Raw genomic sequence first — 26,728 nt, 5'->3', positions numbered from 1 at the left:
CCTTGGTACAGATATTGAAAGCGTTCGGGCAGTAGGAAGCAGTTCAATAAAACTTTAAAGGGGCAGCTGCCAAACAGTGTCAAATCAATAACTTAAAAACACTTTGACAGAACCTTTTCAAATTTATATATGTTGTTTCCTGTGACAAAATGAAGATCAATGAAGGTCAAGTTTAATTTTCACAAGTTTAGCTTTTATCGTTGTTGAGTTGTAGACCTTTAAGAAGTGAAAGTGATACTAAGAGCGTTGTCTGTGCAATAACTTAAGAATGTTTTGAGGAAATTATTTCCAATTTAGATATGTTGTGACTAAATGAAGGTCAAGTTGGATTTTCACTATTTTGGCTTTTATCGTTATTGAGTTGTAGACCTTAAGTAGCAAAAAGTGATACTTCGATTGATTTTAGCCTTTCAATTTCTGAACCCTACAAAAATTCATTTATTTTTTTTACTTGATCCTGTTTGGGGGTCCAGATTTGCAAATATCATTTTCATGCAGGAAAATCTGGTTTGCTGTCGATCTGACAGCCTCTTGTTTTAAAACGACATGATCAATGAAATTAATGTACTTGCATGGATTACCTGTAACCTCTATTGATAGAATCATCATTCTATTATAATACATTTACAAGTAATTGTATAACAAAACATTAACATGCATCACATTCAATTGTACTTATCTATAGGTGATTGGATGATGATATTAATTTGTGATTATACCTTACATTATATAGTTATTATTTGATTGGCTAATACGGAATAATGTGTCATTGTTTAATTTGATGTTTTTCCAAAAATTGGTAGGAGCGGTGAATTACCCTGACAAATTGAAGCCTCCATCGAACAACCCTATTATTCCCTAGTGAATAACTCTTGTGTCCCTCAATGGTCAAGAGTTAACTCCCTTTAAAGTATGACATCACTTAACGTCAGATAAACATCAGCAAATATGGCAACGGCCAGGTTAGAAGCCCATTAAGTAATGAAGAAACAAGACCAAACAAGGCTTGGAAATTCATCTAGTGCCGAGGATATCTCTTTGTAAACAGCCCTTTTCAGGGCCATCTATATTTTACAGAGAGAGTCTACCTTTGTTGTACATACAAGAAATGTTAAACAAAATAGCTTTCTAATGAAAGTCGTAAGTGTTTTGACAATCTTTTACAATATTTTACACTTAATTGTTTGTTCTGTATAATAAAACAGTTGTGACCCATTGAGGCGGTGAATATCCAAAATTGTCAACCATAGTAAGGGTTATTCCACAAGGGCTAAAGCGGGCCATAATTGTATTATAACATTATTATATAACATGTGTAACCTACATGTAGGATACAATTCTTAAAGAATGAAATAAGTGGGGCTGAAATATTGACGCACAGACTTGAAGGATATTATCACAGTCAGGATTCTACTTAGTCAAAATTATCTCCCAATTAGGCCAGTCAATTTTTACAATCGTAAAAATGGAAGCCATTGTAGGGATGACATGCTGCCAATTTAGCTCTTGAAAACCGATAAATTTATCCACATAGCACCATTACGATCCTTTTATGCCAGTTATATTTTAAAAGACAAATGTATGTACTAGCTATTGAGCATCATTTAATGTACTTTTCTGCATTCAGTCAACTTAAAACAATTGTCTGATTGGTTGTCAGGTGGAATTTTCGAAAGTTCAAAAACATTTAAAAAAATTCTAATTTAATATTTCGTGGAAGGGCAGACTAAAAAATTTTAGAGGTTGAAGACTAATAACCCTAGAAAACATACACAAAAAATGAAGTTTTTTTTCAAGTTATGCATTTTTAAGATCCAGTTGTAAAGTCTGTCGTCAAGTACTTTTAGTAAAAATTTGTTGTTATGACTCTGAGGCAGTCCCAATATTCAGTCTTGAAATGATTGCAACTATTACTTTTTTAGAATGTATGATTTTGATTTGATTTATAATATCTATTTACTACATGCACTCTGTAACTGTTTTATATGTTCTAATGGTACATCTACACTGAACTATCATGACTATACGATTGTGAACTGACTATGTGTTAATTAATATGTTGTATGTTTGCTTTTTTTTTCTGCTTATTATTTTTTTACTTTTTATTGTATATGAGGGCCTCAGGGAAGATTAGTAATTGAATTTGTAACTAACTGTGTTTACCCTCTTTAAGTAAAGAATTTATTATTATTATTATTATTATCATTAGAAAGGTATTTCACTTGACCCATATATGTCATTTTTTAGTACTGTGAATTTTTAATGTTATTAAATCAACTTGTAGCCTAATTATATAAAAATAATAGAATCTGAAGCGAGGTGATGTATCAAATATTTTTACTTTATCCATTTTCAAGACAGAATAGTCAACAAGGTGCACTCTCTTTTCGATGCAATTATTGTCCATTTTTGGGATTTTTTCCCAAAAAACTCGCTGGGGGCAGAGATGCAAATTAATGCTTTAGAAAGATCAATCTGTTATCTTTCTGTGGAATTTTTTCAGCGGAATTTATGCATATGCACAAAAAAGATGCACTAGGATTTGAACCTGCCACAATCGATTGTTTTATGAAATTTGTCTATAATTTAAAAGTTTACAAATATCTCGAAGCTACATACTATACCGGTAATTCAAGTAAAACACGTATATAAGATGTATAAAATCCTAAATTTTGCACCTATATTAAACTTTTAAAGCCCATAGAAACCGATGTAAACAATTCAAATATACCAATTTTGCTTTTTTACCTTCTCTAACAAAGAGTTCCATTTCTTTTGTTAATTTCAACTGGGTTTCTGTCTGATCAGTAGCACTGATAGGTCTAATTTGATACTAAATTGCATTCACATGGTCTGTCAGTCTAACAAATATTTTCTCAGGTACTACTGAACAGAATTACTTCATATTTGGTAAGCAACTTGACAGTGATAAGTTGTAACAATAATAAGTTGTATTGTGTGACACCTACTTACTTTTTGCCAAAACAATAAATTTTTCAATATATGTTGAATGAACTTATTTTTTTGTCAAACATTTTTCCAGTACTAATGAATAAAACAACTTTATATTTGACCAACAGCTTGTTAGTGATAAGCACTTTTCAAATCTGTCAGACACCTAATTCCTGTTTTCCGATACAGTACTTTGAATTGAGAATGGGGGACGTTCTGCATATAGTTAATCCAGTTAGATGCCTCTTTTCAGAAACACAGATGAAAATATGTTGAAATTTCCTAGCACCAAAAAAATTCTATGGGACCATACTAGTGTAGGAGCTGATTCCCTGATTAGTATTTCATATTACAGGTAGGAGTTTGTACTATACACACACACACACGATACTAGGTATACACATCACTGATGAATAGACTTTCAAAGATATATAACTCATTATTCCTTGATGGACTTAACAAGAAATAAAAACAAAGAACCCATGGCAAGGTTCAGAAGCTGTTGTCGCATGGTCATCAAAGCCTTTTTTATATGCCCGTTAACGGGACGTTTTATGGTATACTGTTGTCCATCGTCAACATGTTGAAAAAAACTCAAAACGCTTGAACCAATTTGCATGAAACTTTGGTGAATTGTTTATATCTATTGACGTGAACTCCATTTCGATTTTTATGAATTTTAGATTTTCTTTTCTGAGTTATGGGGTTTTATTCATTAAAAAAGGGTGATTTTCCAGTTTTCAGACAATAACTCAAAAACGCTTTCACTAATTTGTAAGAAATGTTGGTGAATTCTTTATATCTATTGATGTGAGCTCCCTTTTGATTTTTATGAATTTTAGATTTTCTTTTCTGAGTTATGGGGTTTTATTCATTAAAAAAGGTGGATTTTCCGGTTTTTGGACAATAATCAAAAATGCTCTGAGCAGTTTTCACAAACTTTGGTGAATTGTTTATATCTATTGACATAAGCTCCCTTTCCATTTTTATAAATTTTAGATTTTATGTTTTTGAGTTATGAGATTTTATTCATAAAAAAGGGGTGATTTTTCCAGTTTTTGGACAATAACTCAAAAGTGCTTTGAGCAGTTTTCATGAAACTTTGGTGACTGGTTTATATCTATTAAAATAACATCCCTTTTGTTTTTTTATAAATTTCTGATATGACATTGAGGAATTATGGAACTTTATTCTTTGAAAAAGCGATGGGCATATCATGCGCTCATTGCGCAGCTCTTTATTACAAGTTAGTTTTACTCTATAAAGACAAGCTTCCTTTCAATGTTAACAATTTTTAGATTTTTTTATTTCAATGTTATGGGACTTATTTTATAGAATTTCACAATTTGAAGCATGCTCGAAATACCTCAATTTTGCTTTATCAGATCATTACAAAATATATAATCAGGGCTTCCCCAAATTTATAAAAGGCACCTGGGCATTTGATCAGACAGATGACAATGATTCATTTGACCAACAAATAATCAGTTAACAAGAAATGTGAGAATTTTTTTATCCTTGTTACCAGTTGGGCTTTATATTCAGTATCTAATATTTAGCACATGCCTTGTAGAGATAAATTTCAAAGAATTTAGCAGTTTCTACATAATAAATCATAAATTTAAAAAGAATAGTTAACATGTACAGTATTTAAAGTGTAATCACAATGATGGCATCTTTTAATTTGATTTTGGCTGAAAATTATGGGGCCACACATTTTTGTTAACCAGACATTTGGACAGGTGAGTTGTCAATATTTGTCTACCTAAAAGCGTAATAGTCAGATTTGCTCAATTGTCAGGCACATTTTGGGAAGCCACATGTATCATCTCTGCATGATAAGGAAAAGCTCTCTTTCATTTTGATGATTCTTTTAATTTTCATTCAAGAGTTTTGGGAATAGTTACATTTTTATGCCCCACCTATAGGCATTATGTTTTTCGGTCTGTTCGTTCGTTCTTCCTCCGTCTGTCCTGCTTCAGGTTAAAGTTTTTGGTCAAGGTAGTTTTTGATGAAGTTGAAGTCCAATCAACTTGAAACTTAGTACACATGTTCCCTATGCTATGATCTTTCTAATTTTAATCCCAAATTAGAGTTTTGACCCCAGATTCATGGTCCACTGAACATAGAAAATAATAGTGCGAGTGGGGCATCCATGTACTGTGGACAAATTCTTGTTTTCAAATGATTTATATATTAAGAGTCATACTACCTGATCATTTCTGAAATTAACAAAAATACACAATGTAAGCCTGAATTTTAAACTTATTATCTTGATTTTCAGAAAACCAAGATTATGTATATCAGAAAAAGTTCTACGATTTGCTCATCGGCATATTGAAAGTAAAGGGAAGACACTATGTGGCTGTGCTCTTGTTGGACAGCTAAGTATAGATGATGGTTAGTTTAACTGACATTAAAACAAAATGATGTTATTCACAAATCATGTAATCTCTTTTTGGTATAAAGTAATTTTAGGTAAATAAAATTTTATTTATTCTCTTCTAGATTTTGAAGTGTTAACTTTTCTAGTTGATATCCTTTATACACCTGATTACATACATGCAGTCTATCTCTATATAATATTTATTATAATAAATGACAAACTTTCTTTTATAGCAATTACATAGAGTTGAAACCTTTTTGCATATGAAGTAGGCTTACACAACATAATCATTGTGATAATAAAAAATGGTTAAAACTCAATATATGAATATATGTTTAATGATATAATGTTCTCATTATTCCATGTCTGAAAGATTATTTCAGCCTCATATTATTTGTTTAGGCAATGTCTTATTATTGTTATATATGCAATTTATTTTGTTTGTATTTTGTAGATGGGGAAGGTTTGACATTTACATTGGACAGATTTGATCCTGGTGGTGATTCATTGAATAATAGTTATTCTCTGACACCTGGTGATTTGGCAGTACCATTCCAGGTTTGTTCCTTTTGTAATATAATATCTACTATGAAAAGAAATATGTAATGAATTTATTCTAGTTCATTCTTTGGTTTCCAACAAGCAGAAATGTTTGCCACTTCATGAATTTACATTTTAAAATATACAAAAAAAAGAATTATCTATTAGCCAATTTGTTTTACACTAATAATTTATAACTAATTTGTCTTTTTATAGGTGATGTTAAATTCCAAAAATGATCGTCAAAGTTCATCAGATGATTACCTACAGGCTTTACAGGTAACTGATTGTACTAAATGTATCATTTACATCCAACTCGTCACTTATTTTCTTGCAACTGATTAATTCTGTTATGATTTTATAAATTTCTGATGTAAGGAATGTGATTCCATGATTTTCTCATTAAATTAAGTTACAGGTCACATACATTTGGTATAGAAAGGCTGTAAGGTGTACATTTCTATCTGACCTGATTCATCTTGAGCTTATTTTCATGGACCTATGGTCAATGTTAAGTTTTATGATACCAATAATAACATCTTGGTCTAGAAGACATAAAACATACAATTGAGTCATAATCAGTAAAACAGACAAGACTTTTCAGCTAGTCCCATACCTGTCAACTGACTTGTATCCTGCGGGTGTGACCCGAGATTTTCACAACTCTGAGGGGTCACCGGGGATACCCGCCGGGTCGTTAAATATCCCGGGAATTCAAAAAATGACCCGATTTCACCCAGATTCTTAATCCTTCAGACTGATTTCATAAGTGATTTTCCTTTGAAATACCGGCAAATTCGTAATTCTTCCTGGACAAGAAGTTCAACTAGCTGTGCAAACTCAAATTAAGTGATCCATTTCAGTGCATGGCTTCACTTGACAGCTTTGGTGTCAAACACACTGTTAATTAACGCCAATTACCTCATAAATAATTTGTGTATTTCAAAGTTGTTTCACAAAAAATTTGAGTTACTTCCCCTTTTTTGTCACCTTTCAAAATATACTCCTTAAATTTATGTTTATTTTTTGTAAAAAAGATTAAATCTAAAACAAATTGAATGCAAATACATATTAGAATATTACTTTTCATTATTTTTCTTCCTTAGTACAATTAGAAAATAATAGTTGAAAATCATTTTTTTCATCTCTACTTCCTTTAAATGTTTAACTTTTTTTTTTATTATACTCTAACATCAACCAGTCTTGAGATAATGTTTAAAGCTGTACAGAAAAATGCCCACTGAATGTCTTATGACTGGTGAACCGATTATAATAATTATATAAGGGGTTATGGCTTGGATTGAATTGTTAAAATATTATTTGAAACATTAATCTATCAAAATCATAAGTGCATTACAACAATAATAGTTTAAAATTATTTTCAGTTAATACTTAACCATTGGAACATGTTTTGGAAACTGTTTGTTTTAAAATATAAAAACAAATATAAAAAAATGTCCCCTAAATACTTAATTTCAGCTGAAAAAAGTTCGTACGTGTTATGACCTGAGATTTTATTCTTCAATGCAGGTCATGACCTGCATTTTCATTTTCATAGGTTGACAGGTATGTAGTCCACAAACATGCTAAACTTCAAATAGAAATAAAGATTTGAAAAATAGATTGTAAATCAACCGACTTTAAACATAATCAGGATCTTAACTGGAACCACAAATTTGTTTATGCCATCACCTGGCAACCATTCTGTGACCATGGCATATATTATTTCTCCTGACAAAATGTTGGTTTTTAAAAAACTCAAGAAAAGGCTAAAATTGTATGTTATAATTGTTATATTTTTACAGCTATTGAAACAGAGGTGTTGTAGTAAGAACTCCATTGACTTGAGTAATTTTCTCCTGACAAAAGGCTGGTGTAGTATTTATACAAGTGGAGATCAATGTGTTCACCATTTACAATTTGATGTTGTTACTATGGCAACTGAGTTCAAGGCAATACAAATTAATGCTGTACCTATTGTGCCAACTGCTTTATCTAAAAACCTTTCAGGACCAATGAGTATGAGTCATTTACAAGGAGAACCAAAAACAGGGTACGTATAAAATTATTAAACGTACCAGTATATTATTATCAAATCTCTGATCAATGTAAAAGACAGAATTTATATTAGTTAATTTTTGTGTTCAAATCTTGTTTATGTATTACATTTGTATTAGGTGGTTGTTGGTTTTCAATGTTAATAGAAGATTTCAAACATCTACAGTTTTCCTGGAAATGCATTCAATTCTTGGCCTTCAGTATAGTAACAAAGTGACATGTATGCATTACTTCCATTTTGCATGGATTGTAAGACTTGAAATCTTGTATTGTTTTATTTTCAGCTACTTAACCATGGATCATACTAGAAAAGTGCTGTTAGTGTTGGAGTCTGATCCAAAAGTGGCTAATTTACCCTTAGTTGGCATGTAAGTCAAGTTTTGTAAATGTTAAAACTGAGAGAAAAAGGTCACTTGTTTAGTTAATAATATTTACATTGACTGATTACTTCACATGTGAGTCCAAAAAAGTAATAGATGCTCATAAAATTAACAAAAAGTGTTGGTATGGTGTCATGCATCTTTTAATAAAGACCTTCCATAATTTAATGTTAGAATTTTGATGATATAAAAAAAAAAGTTTGCTTGAATTTACTGAAAGTGTATTTTCTGAAGAAACTGTGTAAATTATTTCTTTGTAATGACATAAGAGGACCAAAAAATAAAATGTAAAAATTACAGACTATTAACCAGAAGGATAATATTGAGCTCTTATTTTACAGGTGATAGGTAATTGAAACCCTATTTTACTAATGAGTTCATTTTGGATTAACCAGCTACCTCTTTAAATGATGGACAAGATAGATCTCCAGCTTATTGAATACTTTTGTTATAAAATACATTTGTAGATTGACAAGTTAAAAAAAAAGCAATGCACATCTTCTTTTTATGCCCCACCTAGGGGCATTATGTTTTTCGGTCTGTGCATCCGTTTGTCCGTCCGTTCTTTCCTCCCTCTGTCCCGCTTCAGGTTATAGTTTTTGGTCAAGGTAGTTTTTGATGAAGTTGAAGTCCAGTCGACTTGAAACTTAGTACACATGTTCCCTATGATATGATCTTTCTAATTTTAATGTCAAATTAGAGTTTTGACCCCAATTTCACAGTCCACTGAACATAGAAAATGATAGTGCGAGTGGGGCATCCGTGTACTATGGACACATTCTTGTTTAATACTGTTTAAGTTCCATATAATACAAAAAATAACTACAAAAGCTATTGACATCATATGAAAGGCCTCTATGCTTCAACAGTTTGCATTTTTAGAACAAGAAGACACAAGCTTTGTCAATAGTATCATGTGAAAGATATCAAAGAGTTTTTTTTTTTAATGTTTCAGATGGGTTAGTGGTGTTTCCTTTGTATACAGTCCATATATTTGGGCTTGTTGTCTCAGATATCTACATAACGCAAGTCTTAATGACAGGTAAGTCATCCGATGTTAAATTTGTATTATTCTTCGATAATATTTAGATAGTAAACTGAACACATAAAATTTACCATTGATCTTTAAAAAAGTCATCTATAAAAAAGTCATCTACTTTTTTGTAAATCTATAAACAGGAACATAAAACAGACATACAAAAAAAATCATTTACAATGACTGAATTTTTAACAGGAAAAAAACATAATGTTCCTTTTTTATTTTATGCTTGATCACTTTGAAGTTAGTCATTAGAAATAATTGTTTTAAAGATGCAAGCTGTCACTGCCAAGCTAGTAAATTTAACATGTGAACTGTTTTACTTATGTAGAGTTTATCGTCATCCTGAATATTTTATATGATAAAAAGATGTGGAGTATATGTCAGACATCCAGAGCTCAACATATGGTCTTCAATAATAGACATGTCTTTATAATATTTTGATGCTGTGTAACTCTGTGAGCATTTTACTCAAAATTTTACAATAAAAATAACTTGTAAGTCATTAAAACTGAGGGTTTATAGCATAGATACAAGTAATTTTACTTGTAAGATTTTTGTGTGGAAAACAGAAGTGTAATAACCTTTTGTAGTTGTTATTGTAGAATGTTTCTTTTGAATCTATTCCACTGGTGCTATTTACCAATACCAAAATGCATTACCAACTTTTCATGCCTAAATTTTAAATAATTAGTATAGAAACACTATTATTGTAGAGTGTGTGTTCCTCCAGAGTCTTTCTTATTGGTGCTATATAACCCAATGCATTCAAAACCAGAGTTTTATGAGGTTGTCACATCTACTGGCAGTGGTCAAATGAACTTTGACCTCTTCAATGGATATGAAGTGATCAACTTACCAAAGGTAAGCAGTTGTTTGTATATTTTTGTCATTGGGTTTCTGTCTCTTTGAGTTCTACCCAGCATCTTCTATTCATAAAAATACATGCCAATCTGTTGTACTATATTATGTTCAACTAAATAGGGAAAACAAATCTTGAATTGAGATAAAAAAAGATTAAATAAGAAGAAAACAAAAAAAACTTTTGTTATCATATTTATCATTTGAGAACTTACTTATCCTAAAATTTGGCAGTTTCAATCTGTAGTAATTAGAGGTGCATTAAAATCTTGGAAGGTGGTTATGCTAAAACCAGTATTTAGCAAATTCTGAAAAATAAGCCTTTATGCTCATTAAACCCAGTGGACCTGTGTGAAGAAACAATTTGAATATGTGAATTTATATCACAATTTGATGTGAAAACAAATACCAAAATGTTTTTCAAAATATAATTCCTGAAAATATGATGCCTTAAAATTGAAGGGCACTCATTACTTTATATTTATAAATAGGACACAGAACCTAATAAATATATTTTTTTATTTTGAAAACACAGTCCTGAAGAAAAAACATACTTTAATTTCAGACAATGACCAGTGGTAATCAGACAATAGAAATGGACATTGGTGCTGTTGATGGTGGACAGAAAAAAGAAAAATTTGATGGTGCTATACATTTGCTCAAAAGTCAGAAGTAAGTGTAGAGAATATGTTGTTTTAATGTCAGGAGTTTAAAAGTTAAATTGGCCTACGAACAGGAAGTAATTTAGGAAAATGTGATTGTGACATACCCATACATTTGCTCAAAGTCAATGGCATGTAAAAAGAAAGTTTGAGAGTGTAATGGTTCTGTATAGTTGCTGATAGTCTTAAGCAAGCTGGTGAATTTGACAATGTGGTACATTTGTTTTTGTTTTTAAGTTAAAAAAGAAAGGGGGGGGGGGGGGACTTGAAGGCATATAAACAATAAATAAAAGTCAGGGAGAGACCACTGTAGATCAAGTTTACTGTTTTGTTTAAACATTTCAAAAGCCTTATATTTACATTTTATAGGAGATTATTGAAGTAAAAACAAATAGTTAAAATGATTTTAATGAAAAATTGTTACAGATCCAGTAAACAAGAAGATGTCTCAGTGTCGTCTGCTGTGTCAGTTGCTGATGAAATGACACCAAGAAACATGCCAGCACCTCACAAGTCACAGGTACTGTAGAACAAAACTTTTTTACCTGGAAATTTAATATTTTATTATAGATAGCACTGTATGAAAGTACTACAGATTCTGCTTACTGTAAATTCAGAAATTATTGCAAGGTTTTTATTAATGCGAATAATGCTACACCTTGAATATCCCAATAATAAGAACGCACATTCTGATATCTGATACATTTGTCTGTATGTAGCTTTTCCTAAAATCACAATATGTAAATTTGCATTTTTGTTCATTCTCAAAAAATCACAATAATAAATGCACACAATGATTTCCAAATTTTCAGTATATTCTATGTAAACTCATTTTGTATTTCAACACAGGAATTATTACCTATGTTGGACTCTAATCTTAATTGACTCGGATTGTCATTTTTCTGCAGAAGGTTAGTGGTTCTCTCTGGGCACTCCAGCTTCCTCCACCAATTGAAAATGACTGTCACGATGTGGCCCATAGTGCTGAAAGTAGCATTTAACACCAAATTTATTTTTTTAGTTTGTAATGTTGATAGTTTTTTATTCGTCCATTCGGAAAATCTTCTGTTATTATGAAATCAAATATGGCGATGTAAGTTTTACTGTATTTAAGCCTAACATAACTGAGTTCTTCTATTGTTGTCACGCCTTGACGGAGTCAAAAAGCGAGACATAGGTATGCTGTTTCCGGCGGCGGTGACGTCGGCGGCATCATAAATGTATTAGTTAGTGATTAGGTCTAGTTCATGGTGAACCACTAGTGGTAGGTCAATGATATTTGGTATGCAGTTGCATTAGCATTGGCACATCTCATTACCATGGAGATTATTTGGCCCCGCCCCATCAGTCAAGGTCTATTGACTTTGAAACTTTGCTTAGTTTACATGTATTAGTTTGTGATTAGGTCAGTTTATGGGGAACCACTAGTGGTAGGTCAATGATTTTTGGTATGCAGTTGTATAAGCATTGGCATATCTCATTTCCATGGAGATTATTTTGCCCCGCCCCCTCATTCATGGTCTATTGACTTTGAAACTTTTGCTTAGTTTTCATGTATTAGTTTGTGATTAGGTCAGTTAAAGGGGAACCGTTAGTGGTAGGTCAATGATAATTGGTATGCAGTTGTATAAGCATTAGCACATCTCATTTCCATGGAGACTATTTGGTCCCTACCCCTCAGTCATGGTCTATTGACTTTGAAACTTTTGCTTAGTTTACATGTATTAGTTTGTGATTAGTTCAGTTTAAGATGAACCACTAATGTTAGGTCAATGATATTTGGTATGCAGTTGTATTAGCATTGGCATATCTCATTTCCATTGAGATTGTTTAGGCCTGTACATTCAGTCATGGTTCATTGACTTTGAATATTTGCATAACTTACATGTTAAAGTATTGCTATTTTAATTTCAACATTTGCATTATCAAAATGACAAATAGGCGAGACATATCTCTGTGTTAACAGTTTATTTTATAGGAAACAATGTTCTTTCTGCATTTAGAAAAAATACTTGAATGCATTATTAAAAAAATATTGCAAAAACATCTTTAAATTGTTTTTTGATTATGTAAAAACTTATTTTTGTTGTACCAACTATAGTGTCATAATTCATAACTGATAAAAAAAACTATGACTTGAATAAATGCCACTGTTTCACCTTTTAAGTAAATTTCTTTTTTCCCCTTTTATCCAGCTTCCAGTGATGACATCAATGGTTCCTGAAGTCAGTTTATTATTTGGGGAAGACTCAGGTATTTGTGTTAATCCAAAAAAACCAACAATTACTCAGGGAAAAGCAAATGGTGTCTCTCACATGACAGACTTTACACGGAGTAAAGTAGCTCCTAACTTGCCAGTGCTACATGAACAGCCAAATGTTCAACATTCTAATAGTGCGTCTGGATTTAATGCTCAACAAAATGTACATCAACAGACTAATTTCCATAGTGGACGACTTGCTCAACATTATATTAATTCTGTTCCAAAGCCTGATAATTCTGCCCAATCTTCTAATCAAGGTCATGGGATTCAAAGTAGAACTTCTCATTCAGATCCTACAATTGAAAATAGAACTTCAAATTCAAACCATTTCAATCAAAATGTGGATCTTATGTTTCAAAATAGGACTTCTAATATGGATCCTAGATTTCAGAATCCAAATTTTATGTATCAGAACATGGCTTCTCAACAAAACAACACACACAATAGGACAGAAATGAACTCAATTCAAAGGATGCTACCTCAAACTGTGCCAGGACAAGTGTTTCAACCATATCCACAGTATGTCACACCAAACTATTCCTCTATGCCATATGGACAGCCATCACATGGATATGTCCCTACACAAGGAATAATGGGACCGCCACAGCCACAACAAATTGCTACACAACCTCAGATGCCTTATCCTTGTCAGCAAGATGTTCCACATGGATATAGACCAATGGGTCAACAATATGTCAATAATCAGCAAGGAATGATCACTAATGTACATCAAACAGCACCTAATACACAACATAAGTTTGTTCCAATTACATCACAAAATCAGCAAATTGATGTAGCAAATAGTGTGCAGAGAAATGTCCATCAGGAACAGCGACCTTCTCCACATGCTGACAGTAGTAAGTCTAGTGATGACAGTGGATTGAGTGTCACACCAGAGAAGCAGATTCCACCACCAAGACCAAGTAGTAAAAATAGTGCTTCCATGGAGGAAGAGCCAGACTCTGTATTACAGAGTAAAAACATCAACTGGAATCAGGTGCCTCCAGAAGTTTATCAGCTTTTGATTCAACAGGATGCTCAGCTTAAAAAGTTACAGTCTCAGATACAAATGTTAATAACAAATCAGAGTAATTCATCTCAGAACACCACAACAACAGAACTAGACACTCAAGTGACTTCTGTCAATAAAACTAATTCTACTCATAATAACAGCAAAGCTGAAATGTGTTCTGTTGCTGTCAATACTACAGCGTTCTCTCCAGACAAAATTCCAAGCCGTCAGTCTGTTTCTCTTCAGACTAGTCCCCAGAAACCAATGTCATCTAGGTCTAGTGAATCATCAGGTGAACATACACCACGACAAGGGTCACAGTGTAGTGGGGATGATGGTCGTACTCCAGCAGAGATACGTCATCGTGGGATACTTCCATTCAATAGTACCCACAAGGATGAGTTTGATTTAGATGCCTCACAAGATCTGTCCAGTGTAGTTAATAACATGGCACTCCATGACAAGACAATAGATAGCATACAGTCTGATATGATAGTTGATATGCCAAGCTATCATTCTTCCCCTACCAGGTAAGGCACTAAACAAACTAGCTTTTGTTTTAGAAGGTAATAAGGTAGATGATATTTCATTCTTATATTACAAGAAAACAGATTATTATCAAGGTCAACTGTCCTTCTTTATGACCCGATGAGTGAAGTAATGGTCTGCCAACTGTCATATGAAAGTAGATCCCACAAAAAGTAGATCCCACAAAAAGTAGATCTCATCTACATATATTTTACACTTTCTTGGTTTACTGTGGATACCAATCTTTGTTTATTAAGAAAGTGATGTATTTTTGTGGATATTTGATTTCGGGTTTTTACTAAAGAACATTCAAGCCTATTAAAAATTAGTACTTGGTTAAACATTTAGATTAGTGGTTCACCTGTACCCATGAAATCAACAAACATTGGTATCCCACAAATAATGATGAATTCACAGTTTATAAACTTTCAGTTGAATTTCATTTTATCAGATACTAAGTTGCCAACATTTTAGCCTTTTCACACTTAAGGTCAATTTCAGTTTGATAATATGAATATGGTTTATGTGTAATTATAGGATGAGGCAAAGTTTGTAATCGTATATCATGTAGATTGTGTTGTGTTTTTTTTTCAGATCTGAGAAATCAGGAGATACATTATGTAATTCCCAGGATACCCTATCTAATTCTATTGATAAAAGTCCTACCAGTGCTAGTATGTGTGGTAGACCAGACGAAGAAGATTCAGGCGATGAACAGGACCCGGTTGACACAAACGATAAGGAATATTATGATAGATTAATGGTAAATATACAAACAAATCAGATGAATTAATTTATAGATGGTTTAACTGTTAGTTATTTGTGAGCATTGTACATCAACCTTTATGAAAAGACTAAATATAACTTATTTGATATAAAAAAAAAACAAATGATTATTGTGTATTCTGTGTGTTTACATGTTTTTGGGTAATATATTTTATTGTTCACGGCGTTGTCAGTTTATTTTCGACTTATGAGTTTGAATGTCCCTTTGGTATTCTTGGCCTCTCTTTTACATGAATTTCATGGTCTTTTTTGTAGTTTTAACATTTTTTCTGTTTCTTCCAACTGTAAATAGCAATTTGTCTACCAGTGAAAGAACAAAAACTGGAGGTATATGTTGAATATTAATGAATTCACATTGCAATGTATAGTTTCCTTTAGTTATGCCAGAATTGTCAGGGACCATGATATGTTTTGATGACACTAGTTAATTTTGATTGTTACAAAAAAGTAAGGATAAGTTTAAAGTAAAAAATATTGGTATAGTTGTCACTAATTGAATTTTCTTGAATAAATTAAAAATTTCAGATAGGTAGTTCAACTCTGGAGTTCAAGTTGATAATGCTTGTATTTGTTTTTTTGTTTGGTGTCTTTCGCCATCTTGTATATTTCAAAAGCAGAACACAATCGGTCTATAGATCATTAATATGATATACAAATTTTGAGAGAGGAATGTAATTTATCTGTAATACTCTTCTAAATGAAGAAAAATTTTGTTTAATCTTATTATAACTGTGTATTTGTCGAGCCTGCAGAGTTTATGTCGCGAAAGCAATACTAGATTCTGTCGTCAGTGTGGGCGGTGTCAACATTTAGGGTCAGTCTGTGGTTAAAGTTTTTTATACATCAATAACTATGTCGACCTTCATGGAAATTTATGAAATTTGGACAGAAGCTTGTTTCTGACCAAAATACAGTATAGAAAGCAAAATTTTGAAAATGAAATTTTCCGTATTTAACTGATAAATGGACATTGTTTTTTTTACAAATAAACATTCAGATTCAGTCAGATTTAGTTTTTCAGTCATCAATAACTTTGTTAAACCTTCATGAAATTTTATGAAATTTGAACACAAGCTTGTTAATGACCAAAAAAGCTTGTTAATGACCAAAATACAGTATCCAGCGCAAGATTTTGAAAATATTTATTTTCATTTTTCTGTATTTTACTGATAAATGGACTTAGATTTATTTGAAAGATAACAAGTTGATACAGTCTGGGGTTAAAATTTGTTACACACCAATTACTTTGTCAAAGCTCCATCAAATTTTATGAAACTTTGGTAGAAGCTTTTTTATGATTAAGAGATAATGTCTGAAGCAAACTTTTATTTTTTTTCAGTATTTTTCTGATAGATGGACTTTTTTTTTTACAGTTAACATTTACAGACAGACTTGGATTAAATTTTTTTGACATGATAAATTTGTAAACCTTTATGGATTGTTATGAAACTTTGACAGAAGCTGATCTTCAATACCTAGAAATAGCATCTATAGAAATTTGTTTGAATTGACTTTTAAACTCTGTATTTTACTGATAAATGGACTCACTTTTAATAAAATTGAGAATGGAAATACACTTTTACACTGACAGCAGGAATCACAGGCGAGACACAGGGTTCTGCAGAACCCCTTACAAATTTGTTTATGCCCCACCTACGAGAGTTTTTCAGTCTGTGTGTCCGTCCGTTCGTCCATCTGTCCCGCTTCAGGTTAAAGTTTTGATATTAGGTCAATGATATTAGGTATGCAGTTGTATTAGCATTGGCACATCTCATATCCATGGAGACTATTTGGCCCTGCCCCCTCAGTCATGGTCTATTGACTGAAACTTTTGCTTAGTTTACATGTATTAGTTTGTGATTAGGTCAGTTTATGGGGAACCACTAGTGGTAGGTCAACGATAATTGGTATGAAGTTGTATAAGCATTAGCACATCTCATTTCCATGGAGACTATTTGGTCCTTACCATTCAGTCATGGTCTATTGACTTTCAAACTTTTGCTTGCTTTACATGTATAAGTTTGTAATTAGGTCAGTTTATGGGGAACCACTAATGTTATATCAATGATATTTGGTATGCAAATGTATTGGCATTTGCAAGTTTCATTTCCATGGAAATTATATAACCCCACCCCCTCATTATGGTTGATTGACTTTGAAACTTTTACATAGTTTACAAGTTAATGTTTGTGTTTAGGTTTGTTTAAAGGGAACGACTTATGAAAAGTCAATAGTATTTGGTATGCAGTTGCATTAGCATTGGCACATCTCATTTCCATGGAGATTGTTTAGCCCTGTACCTTCAGTCATGGTTCATTGACTTTGAATACTTGCATAACTTAAAGTATTGCTATTTAAATTTCAAAATTTGCATTATCAAAATAACAAATAGGCGAGACATATCTCTGTGTTAACAGTTTATTCTATGTATAATCTATACACAATCCGACAATTTTGCATAAACTGTAGCTTGAAAAAAAGCTCCAGGAACAATACTTTTTATACGCCCGTTTTTTTTGACGGGACGTATTATGGTATACAAATGTCCGTCTGTCCGTCTGTCTGTCTGTCTGTCTGTCCGGCGTAAACATGTCGCACCGTAACTTGAGAATGACTTATCCAAATGTCATGAAACTTAACATAGTTGTTTCTTATGATGGTCAAACGATCTGTATACTTTTTGGTGAAAACAAGATTAAAACTTTTTGAGTTACGGGATTTAGTAACTAAAACAGGTGTGTGTTTTTTTTCACATGTCACGCCGTATCTCAAAAACAATTTATGATTATTGCTAAAATTTTACACACTTAGTTATATTAATCTAAAGATCTGTATACTTTTTGGTTTTGATTCAAAATTTTATTTTAGAGATATTGAGTTTTTTGTAAAAAAAAAGGGGGTTTTCGCATGTCACGCCGTATGTCAGAAACTATTTATGCTTATTGCATAAAAATTCACACACAAGACAACGGGCATATCATGCGCTCATGGCGCAGCTGTTTATTACTATATTTTTGAAGAAAAAAATGCATGATATAAATTATATTTGCAAATTATTAGAAAATTCTATTAGTTTTAATTTAGACCCCTGATCTACTTTAATTGAGGTTTTGTGATTTTTTTTATAGAATAACATTCAAGTACTGCTGAATCAGCAAGATTCAGAATCGCCACTAGGAGACCAAACAGACACATTACAAAATGATACGCTGCAACAAAGTATTATGTTAGGCCAGTACATCAACTCTATACAACACAGGTATGAACCACCAAACTGATACTATTTTTTTCTAGTGTACATAATATTAAAGATTTATATTGTAAGTGATCTTAAGCAAACAATTTAATTGGAGATGAATGAAATTCATGTCAAAGGTTAACATTAGCTACATCTCTGCTGAGATTAAAATCAGTGCCGTTCAGTCATGTTGTCAGTTATTATTTGAGGCAATATGCCCAATGAAATTGTAAGTAATATAAAAAAATTGACATTGCAAGCATTCTCCTGCTAGCAGCTTTTTGGATTTAAATGAAACTCATGTCAAATTTAACATCAGCAATTTCTGGATGAGTTTGAAAATCACCGCAATTTAATTTTTTTTAAGAAAAAATCCTTGGAAATGTAGATAATATGGAAAATAAACATTTTAATTACTCCTGCACCTACATATCTCCTCAAAGATTAATGAATACCTTAAAATGAAATTTATGTCAATAGTTTACATCAGCAATATCTCAGATGAGTTTGAAAATCAATGCAGTTAGAATATTTTGTATGTTTATGAAAAAAATATTGAAAATCGTCAAAGAAAGTTCAAAATTTATGTCAAAGGATTTATATGACCAATGTCTCGTCAAGTTCAAAATTGGCGCAGATTTATACGATTAGATTATTTTTACAATGATTGGCATGGTCAGCCTCTTTTATTGGCACATAGAATACCAGCAAAGTCTGTGATTCTCTATTTCAAATAAAGAACCCAATTATGATTTCTGCAAGTTAGTATATGTTTCTGCCTATTTTGTCAAAAATGTTGCTTTAGTGATATGCACCAGTATTATGGCAGCTAAAGTTGGCAATCTTGTTCAGTTTGTAGGAGGAACTTTTCTGTATATTCAATATATATATAAAATTTCCTTTATACTGGTGGGTACTTATCTGTAGGATAAGAGAACAAGATACCACCTGTTAATGAAGGACCCATAGGTAGCATATTATTTTATTATTCCACTGTATGTAAATATTGATAGCGAAATCAATATTTTATTGGTTGATACTATCCCACATGACATTGGACAAAACTTCATATTCCAGATAATTCCCCTCTGAATATCAGGACTACCTTGTGTGACATTGCATGCAGATAATGTACATAACGTTTTGAATGTTTTTAAACCGTGATAGTACAGTCAGTATCGTGCTCAAAATTAATTCAGACTTAAAAACAAAACAAAAAAATTTGTCATAGAATAAATGCTTAACTCATGGTCACTTCTGTTTATGTTGAGTTTTGTTATAAAAGTAAGTAGATATGAAAATTGTATGTAAAATAGTATTTTATGTTCAGGGAATATAAAAAGTATAGCAAGTGGAATAAAACATTCTTTTTCCTTTGTTTGGGACATATGAACATTTGTTCATCCTCTACTTTACACAAGGGAAATTCTCAACTTTGTTGGTCACTGTGTATGACTACAGTCACAGAGCTGTGAGAAGAATTACTGGTACTTATAAAAATGTTAAAATATTTAAAGTCATATGATAATGTACAAATATATATCACTATGTTGTGCTTTGCCGTAAAAAAATGTAATTTAAATTAGCATGCATTTACCTGAGCCAATCAATCTACAATCTTGTACATACAAAGTCACTTTGCCGAAATGGTCCGGAAAAATGTTGAAAAAACATGGCATTTTTATTTTATTTCTTCCAACATGTTTTCATTGTTTCATTTTTTTCTTATGAAAACTATGCTTTTCATATGAAAAAGATAACAAGATTTACCCCCTGAACACCATTGATTGTACTATTTCAGTACACAGTAATCGCTCAGAATAAATTTAAGTCCTCTCCTTTTTAAGTCTTGATCCAAATTATTCTCAAGTTAATTTTTCTTCAGAGATCAATTAAACAAAGGAAAACTAAGTAAAATCCATACATATTATAGACATATAAAACTTTATGCCATTACCTTGACTGGATTAAAAATAATAAAAATAGGCTACCTCTATCAATTATCAATTGTAACACCTGTGTTTCTGTATAAAGAAAATAATGAAATCATAAACACAAACAAAAAGCCTTCATAAAAGAAATTTTTTAAATTTATTTACAGATCTGGAAATGCAAGTCGAACACCACTTGAGACAACATTTATACCAAAAATCAATTATATGTCTATGATGTTTGATTCCGACTCAGATTGTTCAATGGAAATCAATGCTATGGCCATGAAATACTTGAAGGATGAACAACTTACTCAGATGACAAAATTACAAACTAAAGCAAAATTAGGAGGTAACAACAGTCATCAGCGTGTAGCCATGTTACGCCATATTTTATCAGATGACAAAGAAGCTACGCCAAACGTTACTACCATGGGAATGTCTCCAAATGACATGACATTTGCAACAAGGAAATACATGGAGAAGCATGGACTAATAAACAGTGATTCACGGAATACAACTGCAGATAGTACTGAAAATGAAAGTTACCAACTACAATTAAATTTTAGTACGATAACTGGTAGATCTGAATCTCCTGTACAGCTGACACAGGATGTTATTAACAACACAGGCAATGACAGCTATAAAACACCCACACGACAAACTGTCAGCGGTCGACATGTGGGTAGTCCTTTAGTTAATAGTCAAAATGTCACAAACACTCCGTCAGATAATCGCAACAGGACTGCTTCTGTAAATAGTGGAAATATAACAAATAAAACCAATAGTCCTTTTGTTAATAGTAAAGCAAATAGCCCATTTGTAAATAGCCAAACAAAATATTCTGTTCCAAATAGTCAAACAAATAGTCCTTTTATGAACAGTCAAACAAAGAACCAATTCATCAACAGTCCGACAAACAGTCCTTTTAATAACAGTCATCAAAAGACATCAGAAAAACTTGGGAGAATGAACTATCATTTTACTCCATCACCAGGGATGCAAGCTTCCCCTCACATTACCAAAGAAAGACCAAATGTGTCAGAAGACAGACAAGATGTATTTGATCATAGAAGTCCAGCAGAAAACCGAATGGATCACCATAGACAGGAAAACCAATATAAACATTTGTATCCAGATGATGATGATAAAATATTAGATATTACAAGATTAAGAATGTTACCAAAATTATTATAGCAAAAATTTAATTAGGATAAACAGCAAAACATTTTATATAGATTTTGTATTAGTAAAAGGGCATATTTATTCATTTACTGTTTTAGTTTGATGTAAAAATATCTTTTATTTTATCTGTGATATTAGTTCTGATAATAGAACTTGTAAATTTGTGACAAAACACTTGTTCTGTACAGCACCTTGATGGGTTTTAAAAGCCTTGCATCATTTCCATGGAACTGTGATATTATTGAGATTTAATCTTGTTTATGTATCAATTTATTTTACTGGTATCAAAGTAAGATAGCATTATATAGTAATCTAATATGATAAAGCCAAAAACACTCATTATAACCCCTACAGGTTCACCTTAAAGTTTGGTCAATTCTAGTTATTTGACTTGGAGAAAAGATACTGAACATAAAAATTACAATAAATTCACTGAACCCAAATGTTATTCTTTTTTTCACAAAATAGCTGTTAAACTAGAGAACAAGCCCCCTCCCCCCCCCCCCCCCCCCCCAAAAAAAAAAAACTTTTCCACTTTATGTTCCACATTATTTATTTATAGTTTAATACAGGTAAACCAAGTTTGATAGCTCAGTATTGTAGTCTAGTTTTAATGCTAATTTAGAATTATGGAAAACAATTAGTTTATATATAAATTAGTTTAATTTCAATGAAATTTTATATGATCATTAGCCTGTAAACCATTCTCAATAATGTTCCTTTAAAAATACTATGCATTTTTTCCTCATCATTTATATGACTTTATAGTACATATTAAAAAAAAGATGATGTGGTATGATTGCCAATGAGACAACTCTCCACCTAATGACATAGAAAGTAGCAAATTTAGGTCACTGTATGGCCATTCCAACAAAGAGCATTCCATATGAATAGTCAGCTATAAAAGGGCCTGACATAACATACAGAATTTGGTGGGGTTAAACATGTTTGTGGGAGGCAAACCCTCCCCAACCTTGGACAGTTGTGTAATATCACAATTTAAGAATAGTGGTCACTGTATTGTCAAAAAGAACTGATATTTACAGCCTGTTATTCACAGCAGGAAAATCTTTCGAATTGGAAACATTATTCTTCAAATGCTGGTACCTAAATTTATGAAAAAAATAATTTTCTTAAAAAAAAACATCTACGGGTGTCATTTCTTCAGTTTTTTCATTAAATTTCATAAAGTTGAAACACGAATGGCATACAAATATTATTGTTTTGTGTGATTGAAAATAGGTGTCAGGATATGTTTGCTGTATAAAACTGGGTTACACCAAATTGATTTTTAGTTTTTAATAATTTGGTTGTATCATATTTTAGGGGTTAAGTAACAAGTTTCGTCAAATTGCATTTGAAAACAAATAAAACTAAAAAAATCATTTGAGCACATACAAAATCAAATTTTAAAAATATTGATAAGTACCGGTAGCACAAAAATGCTGCATAATTTTTTTTCTCCCCAAGTGAAGTAATTTAAGGGAGTAATTAAACTTGTCTACTCAAACCTCTCAATCTTCCTTAATCAAAAGAACTAAAAATGACTGTGACCTTGTCAGTTGTTTTCCTCATTGGTATGCCTAGAAAGCATTTATTTGTTTAGTGTTGTAGGTATATTTGAATATTTCTTTAGTTTTTAAATAGAATAATTGAATTGATGGATAGTAATGTCACAAATTCTACTCTAAATACTTGCTATTTTATTGAAAAAGTACAAATCAATATTTGAGAAACAAGTATTTTTAATAAGTATACATGTACATTATTTTATTGATCAGTTTACAGCTGTTACCTTTATGTTTTTAACCACCTGTTTAAGATAGAACATACCTGTATGATCTGGACCTAGTTTTACCTGCTGTATGATATGAACTCTTTTAAACTGCTGTATGATAGAAAATTAAGAGAAAGATGATGTTTTACCTGGCTGTATGTTAGAAACTGAAAATCTTATTATATGTCATATTGTTATATAATGCATTTTATTTATTTTAGAAAATATAAAGCAGAATAAAATTAAACTATTTATTTTACTTTCAATGTTATGATATGCATGAATAGTAGAAGTGGGGTAAACTAGACAGCAACCAAACAACACAAAAAATTAAAAGACATTCATGGTCAACAAACAGACAAGAGTCTATACAACATGTCAATATAAATATGTTTGGTTTTTTTTTTAGTTCTACAAAATGTTAAAAGATTTATTTACATTGCTTATTCCATAGGTTTTTACCCTTTCACTTTGTGGCGGAAAGTTTTTTCAAAGTTGCAGTTTGAATGAATTTATCTCTTCAAACTCCTAAACTGGTAAAAAATTTAGCAATTGCTTTAATAAGTGAAAGGTTGTTAAAACCATTTGCAGTGTAATACTAAATGTTCATAACATCCAAATACAGTAATTGAATTTCATTTTTCATAAGAGATGTGGTACACTTGGAACACCTACTTTATCACAAATACTAGTTTATAAGAAGTTTAACATGACTTCTGGTACAAGAGTTTTCTCTTAAATAAGCAGCAAATTTATCTCATACTGGCATGTATGATGAAATTCAGTTTAAAAATTGAAACAATACTACTGACATGTTAATTTTTTTTTAGCAAATGGGAATTTATAAAAGCTTTTATAGCTTGTATATAGTGACAGTGAAATCTTGCTCCTGAACCACATGACAGAATTTTATGAAACTTTGAAAGAATATGAATCACATAATGTCTTTTTACAATATCTATTTCTCCAGCCGACCAATCTTTAACATGACATGGACTTTGTCATATCTCTACACTACAGTAAACATTTGTATCCACTTTTAGACCAATAATCAGAAATAAAGGCCATTGAGCACTTTCAATTTTTTTTTTTTATCCAAATTATATTTTGGATTTTCCTTAGCAAATCATGGACTTATCTTGGGGTACCCATTTTTGTTGAGCCTTTAACTTTTGTCGAAAAAGTGAGACATAGCGATCCTACATTCCGTCGGCGTCGTCGTCGGTGGTGTCCACAAATATTCACTCTGTGGTTAAAGTTTTTGAAATTTTAATAACTTTCTTAAACTATCCTGGATTTCTACCAAACTTGGACAGAAGCTTGTTTATGATCATAAGATAGTATCCAGAAGTAAATTTAAAAAAAAAAATCCTGTTTTTCCGTATTTTACTTATAAATGGACTTAGTTTTTCCCCCAGGAAACATTACATTCACTCTGTGGTTAAAGTTTTAATATTTTAATAACTTTCTTAAAATTTTGTACTTGTTTATCCATATTTTACTTATAAATGGACTTAGTTTTTCTTCCAGTTAACATTACATACAGTTAAATTTTTTAAAAACATTTATTAGATTCATAAACTATCCTGGATTTTTACCAAACTTGGACATAAGCTTCTTACAATAAAAAAAATTGTATCGAGAGGAATATTTTTATTAAATTTTTTCCTCATCTCATTTTTGTTGAGCCTGCGATTAACAGCAAAAGTAGGCGAGATACTGGGCTCTGCGGAACCCTTACGAATTTTTTATCCTCAACATTTCTTAAACCCCTTATTTGAATAGACATGTCTCAGAATTTTAACCATATAATACGATTATACAACTCATACTTTGTTTTTTATCCAAATGATGGACTTTGCAATAACTTCATGTTTTGGGTAGGGTATCATTTTGCGAGTAAATCTTGTTAAGACTAGTGTTTCTTAGAACTAGGTGTTCAATTGATCAACTGTCCTCATGAAGCAATAAAGTAAATCACTGGAATTGTATGGTAATGATATTATGTATTATGCTGCACTTGCTTTATATTACCAACCACTGGACGTTAAGCAACCAAAAATCAATCAATCGTACTTACAATGATTATCAGTTGATCATTTTGAAAAGATGAATGCAACTTGGAAAAAATATCCTACAGGAAACACATATTTTAATTGACCAAAATCAGAATCAACTTCTTTGATATACAATAAAAATCAATACAAGTATTATATATATGGTTTATGATTTGGCAATTTTAATAAAAACTGCTGATGAACCCTGCCAGACAGACATGTACAACCTTCTATCATTGGCCAATTTCTTATGAGAAATAAACCTAATCACAAAATACTTCACATGATAATTTCTTTCACATTTTGAGAATTGAAAACTGGAAATTTTTTTTGCTTTTCTTTCACATTTTGAGAATTGAAAACTGGAAATTTTTTTTTATTTTCTTTCACATTATGAGAATTGAAAACAATGGACATTTTTAAAATTTTCTTTCACATTTTGAGAATTGAAAACTGGAATTTTTTTTTGATTTTCTTTCACATTTTGAGAATTGAAAACTGGAATTTTTTTTTAATTTTCTTTCACATTTTGAGAATTGAAAAGTGGACATTTTTTAAAATTTTCTTTCACATTTTGAGAATTGAAAACAGTGGAAAAACTTGAAACCACTTTTTATATAGACCATTTGTTTCATAGAGGAAAAAAAACAACAAATAAAACAGTGCTACAGAATAGCCAATATCCCTCTTTAATATACTACTTGTTCTTAAGCAATATGATAACCAGGCAGAAACTTTTATGATAAGAAATGTAGGTGTGAAAGCACTTACAAAGTGGATTTTCAAAATTATTTACATTTCCAAGGAATACCACTCTGTAAAAAAAATCAATTGCTGCTGATTTTCAAGCTCACCTGACATATTGTTGATGTTAACTGTTGACACAAATTTCAGATGAGTAATGATAATTCTAGAGCTCTTAGCAATATCAATTAAAACAAAGATGCAAGGTATACTTCAATGAGACAGCAATCAAAGGACAAAAATTATTGAAAGATATCTAAACATTATACAGTCATTGGCGTATGTACAACATATCAAGCTTTAGATCTACCTGTTTAAACAAAATTGTG

At 31.4% G+C, this 26,728-nt stretch overlaps 1 protein-coding gene across 1 annotated transcript in view; it reads left to right on the top strand.

Annotated features, from left to right (window-relative positions):
- The window catches only part of LOC127735128 (SCL-interrupting locus protein homolog), a 28,024-nt gene extending 4,172 nt beyond the window's left edge, over nucleotides 1–23,852 (top strand). Inside the window, exons 3-16 of the mRNA XM_052245208.1 lie at nucleotides 3,206–3,307; nucleotides 5,237–5,352; nucleotides 5,793–5,896; nucleotides 6,095–6,157; nucleotides 7,684–7,931; nucleotides 8,221–8,304; nucleotides 9,272–9,358; nucleotides 10,072–10,219; nucleotides 10,782–10,888; nucleotides 11,305–11,398; nucleotides 13,074–14,683; nucleotides 15,276–15,444; nucleotides 18,596–18,726; nucleotides 20,807–23,852. Coding sequence (XP_052101168.1) covers nucleotides 3,206–3,307; nucleotides 5,237–5,352; nucleotides 5,793–5,896; nucleotides 6,095–6,157; nucleotides 7,684–7,931; nucleotides 8,221–8,304; nucleotides 9,272–9,358; nucleotides 10,072–10,219; nucleotides 10,782–10,888; nucleotides 11,305–11,398; nucleotides 13,074–14,683; nucleotides 15,276–15,444; nucleotides 18,596–18,726; nucleotides 20,807–21,833 — 4,090 coding nt within the window. The 3' untranslated portion in view covers nucleotides 21,834–23,852. The remainder of the gene's footprint in view (nucleotides 1–3,205; nucleotides 3,308–5,236; nucleotides 5,353–5,792; nucleotides 5,897–6,094; nucleotides 6,158–7,683; nucleotides 7,932–8,220; nucleotides 8,305–9,271; nucleotides 9,359–10,071; nucleotides 10,220–10,781; nucleotides 10,889–11,304; nucleotides 11,399–13,073; nucleotides 14,684–15,275; nucleotides 15,445–18,595; nucleotides 18,727–20,806) is intronic.
- Nucleotides 23,853–26,728: the final 2,876 nt, after the last annotated feature.

Source organism: Mytilus californianus, unplaced genomic scaffold (assembly GCF_021869535.1).
Source record: "Mytilus californianus isolate M0D057914Y unplaced genomic scaffold, xbMytCali1.0.p SCAF_1, whole genome shotgun sequence".
Classification (NCBI taxonomy): Eukaryota; Metazoa; Mollusca; class Bivalvia; order Mytilida; family Mytilidae; genus Mytilus; species Mytilus californianus.
Note: the sequence above shows the minus strand (reverse complement) of the source record. Positions and strands in the feature narration are given on the sequence as shown.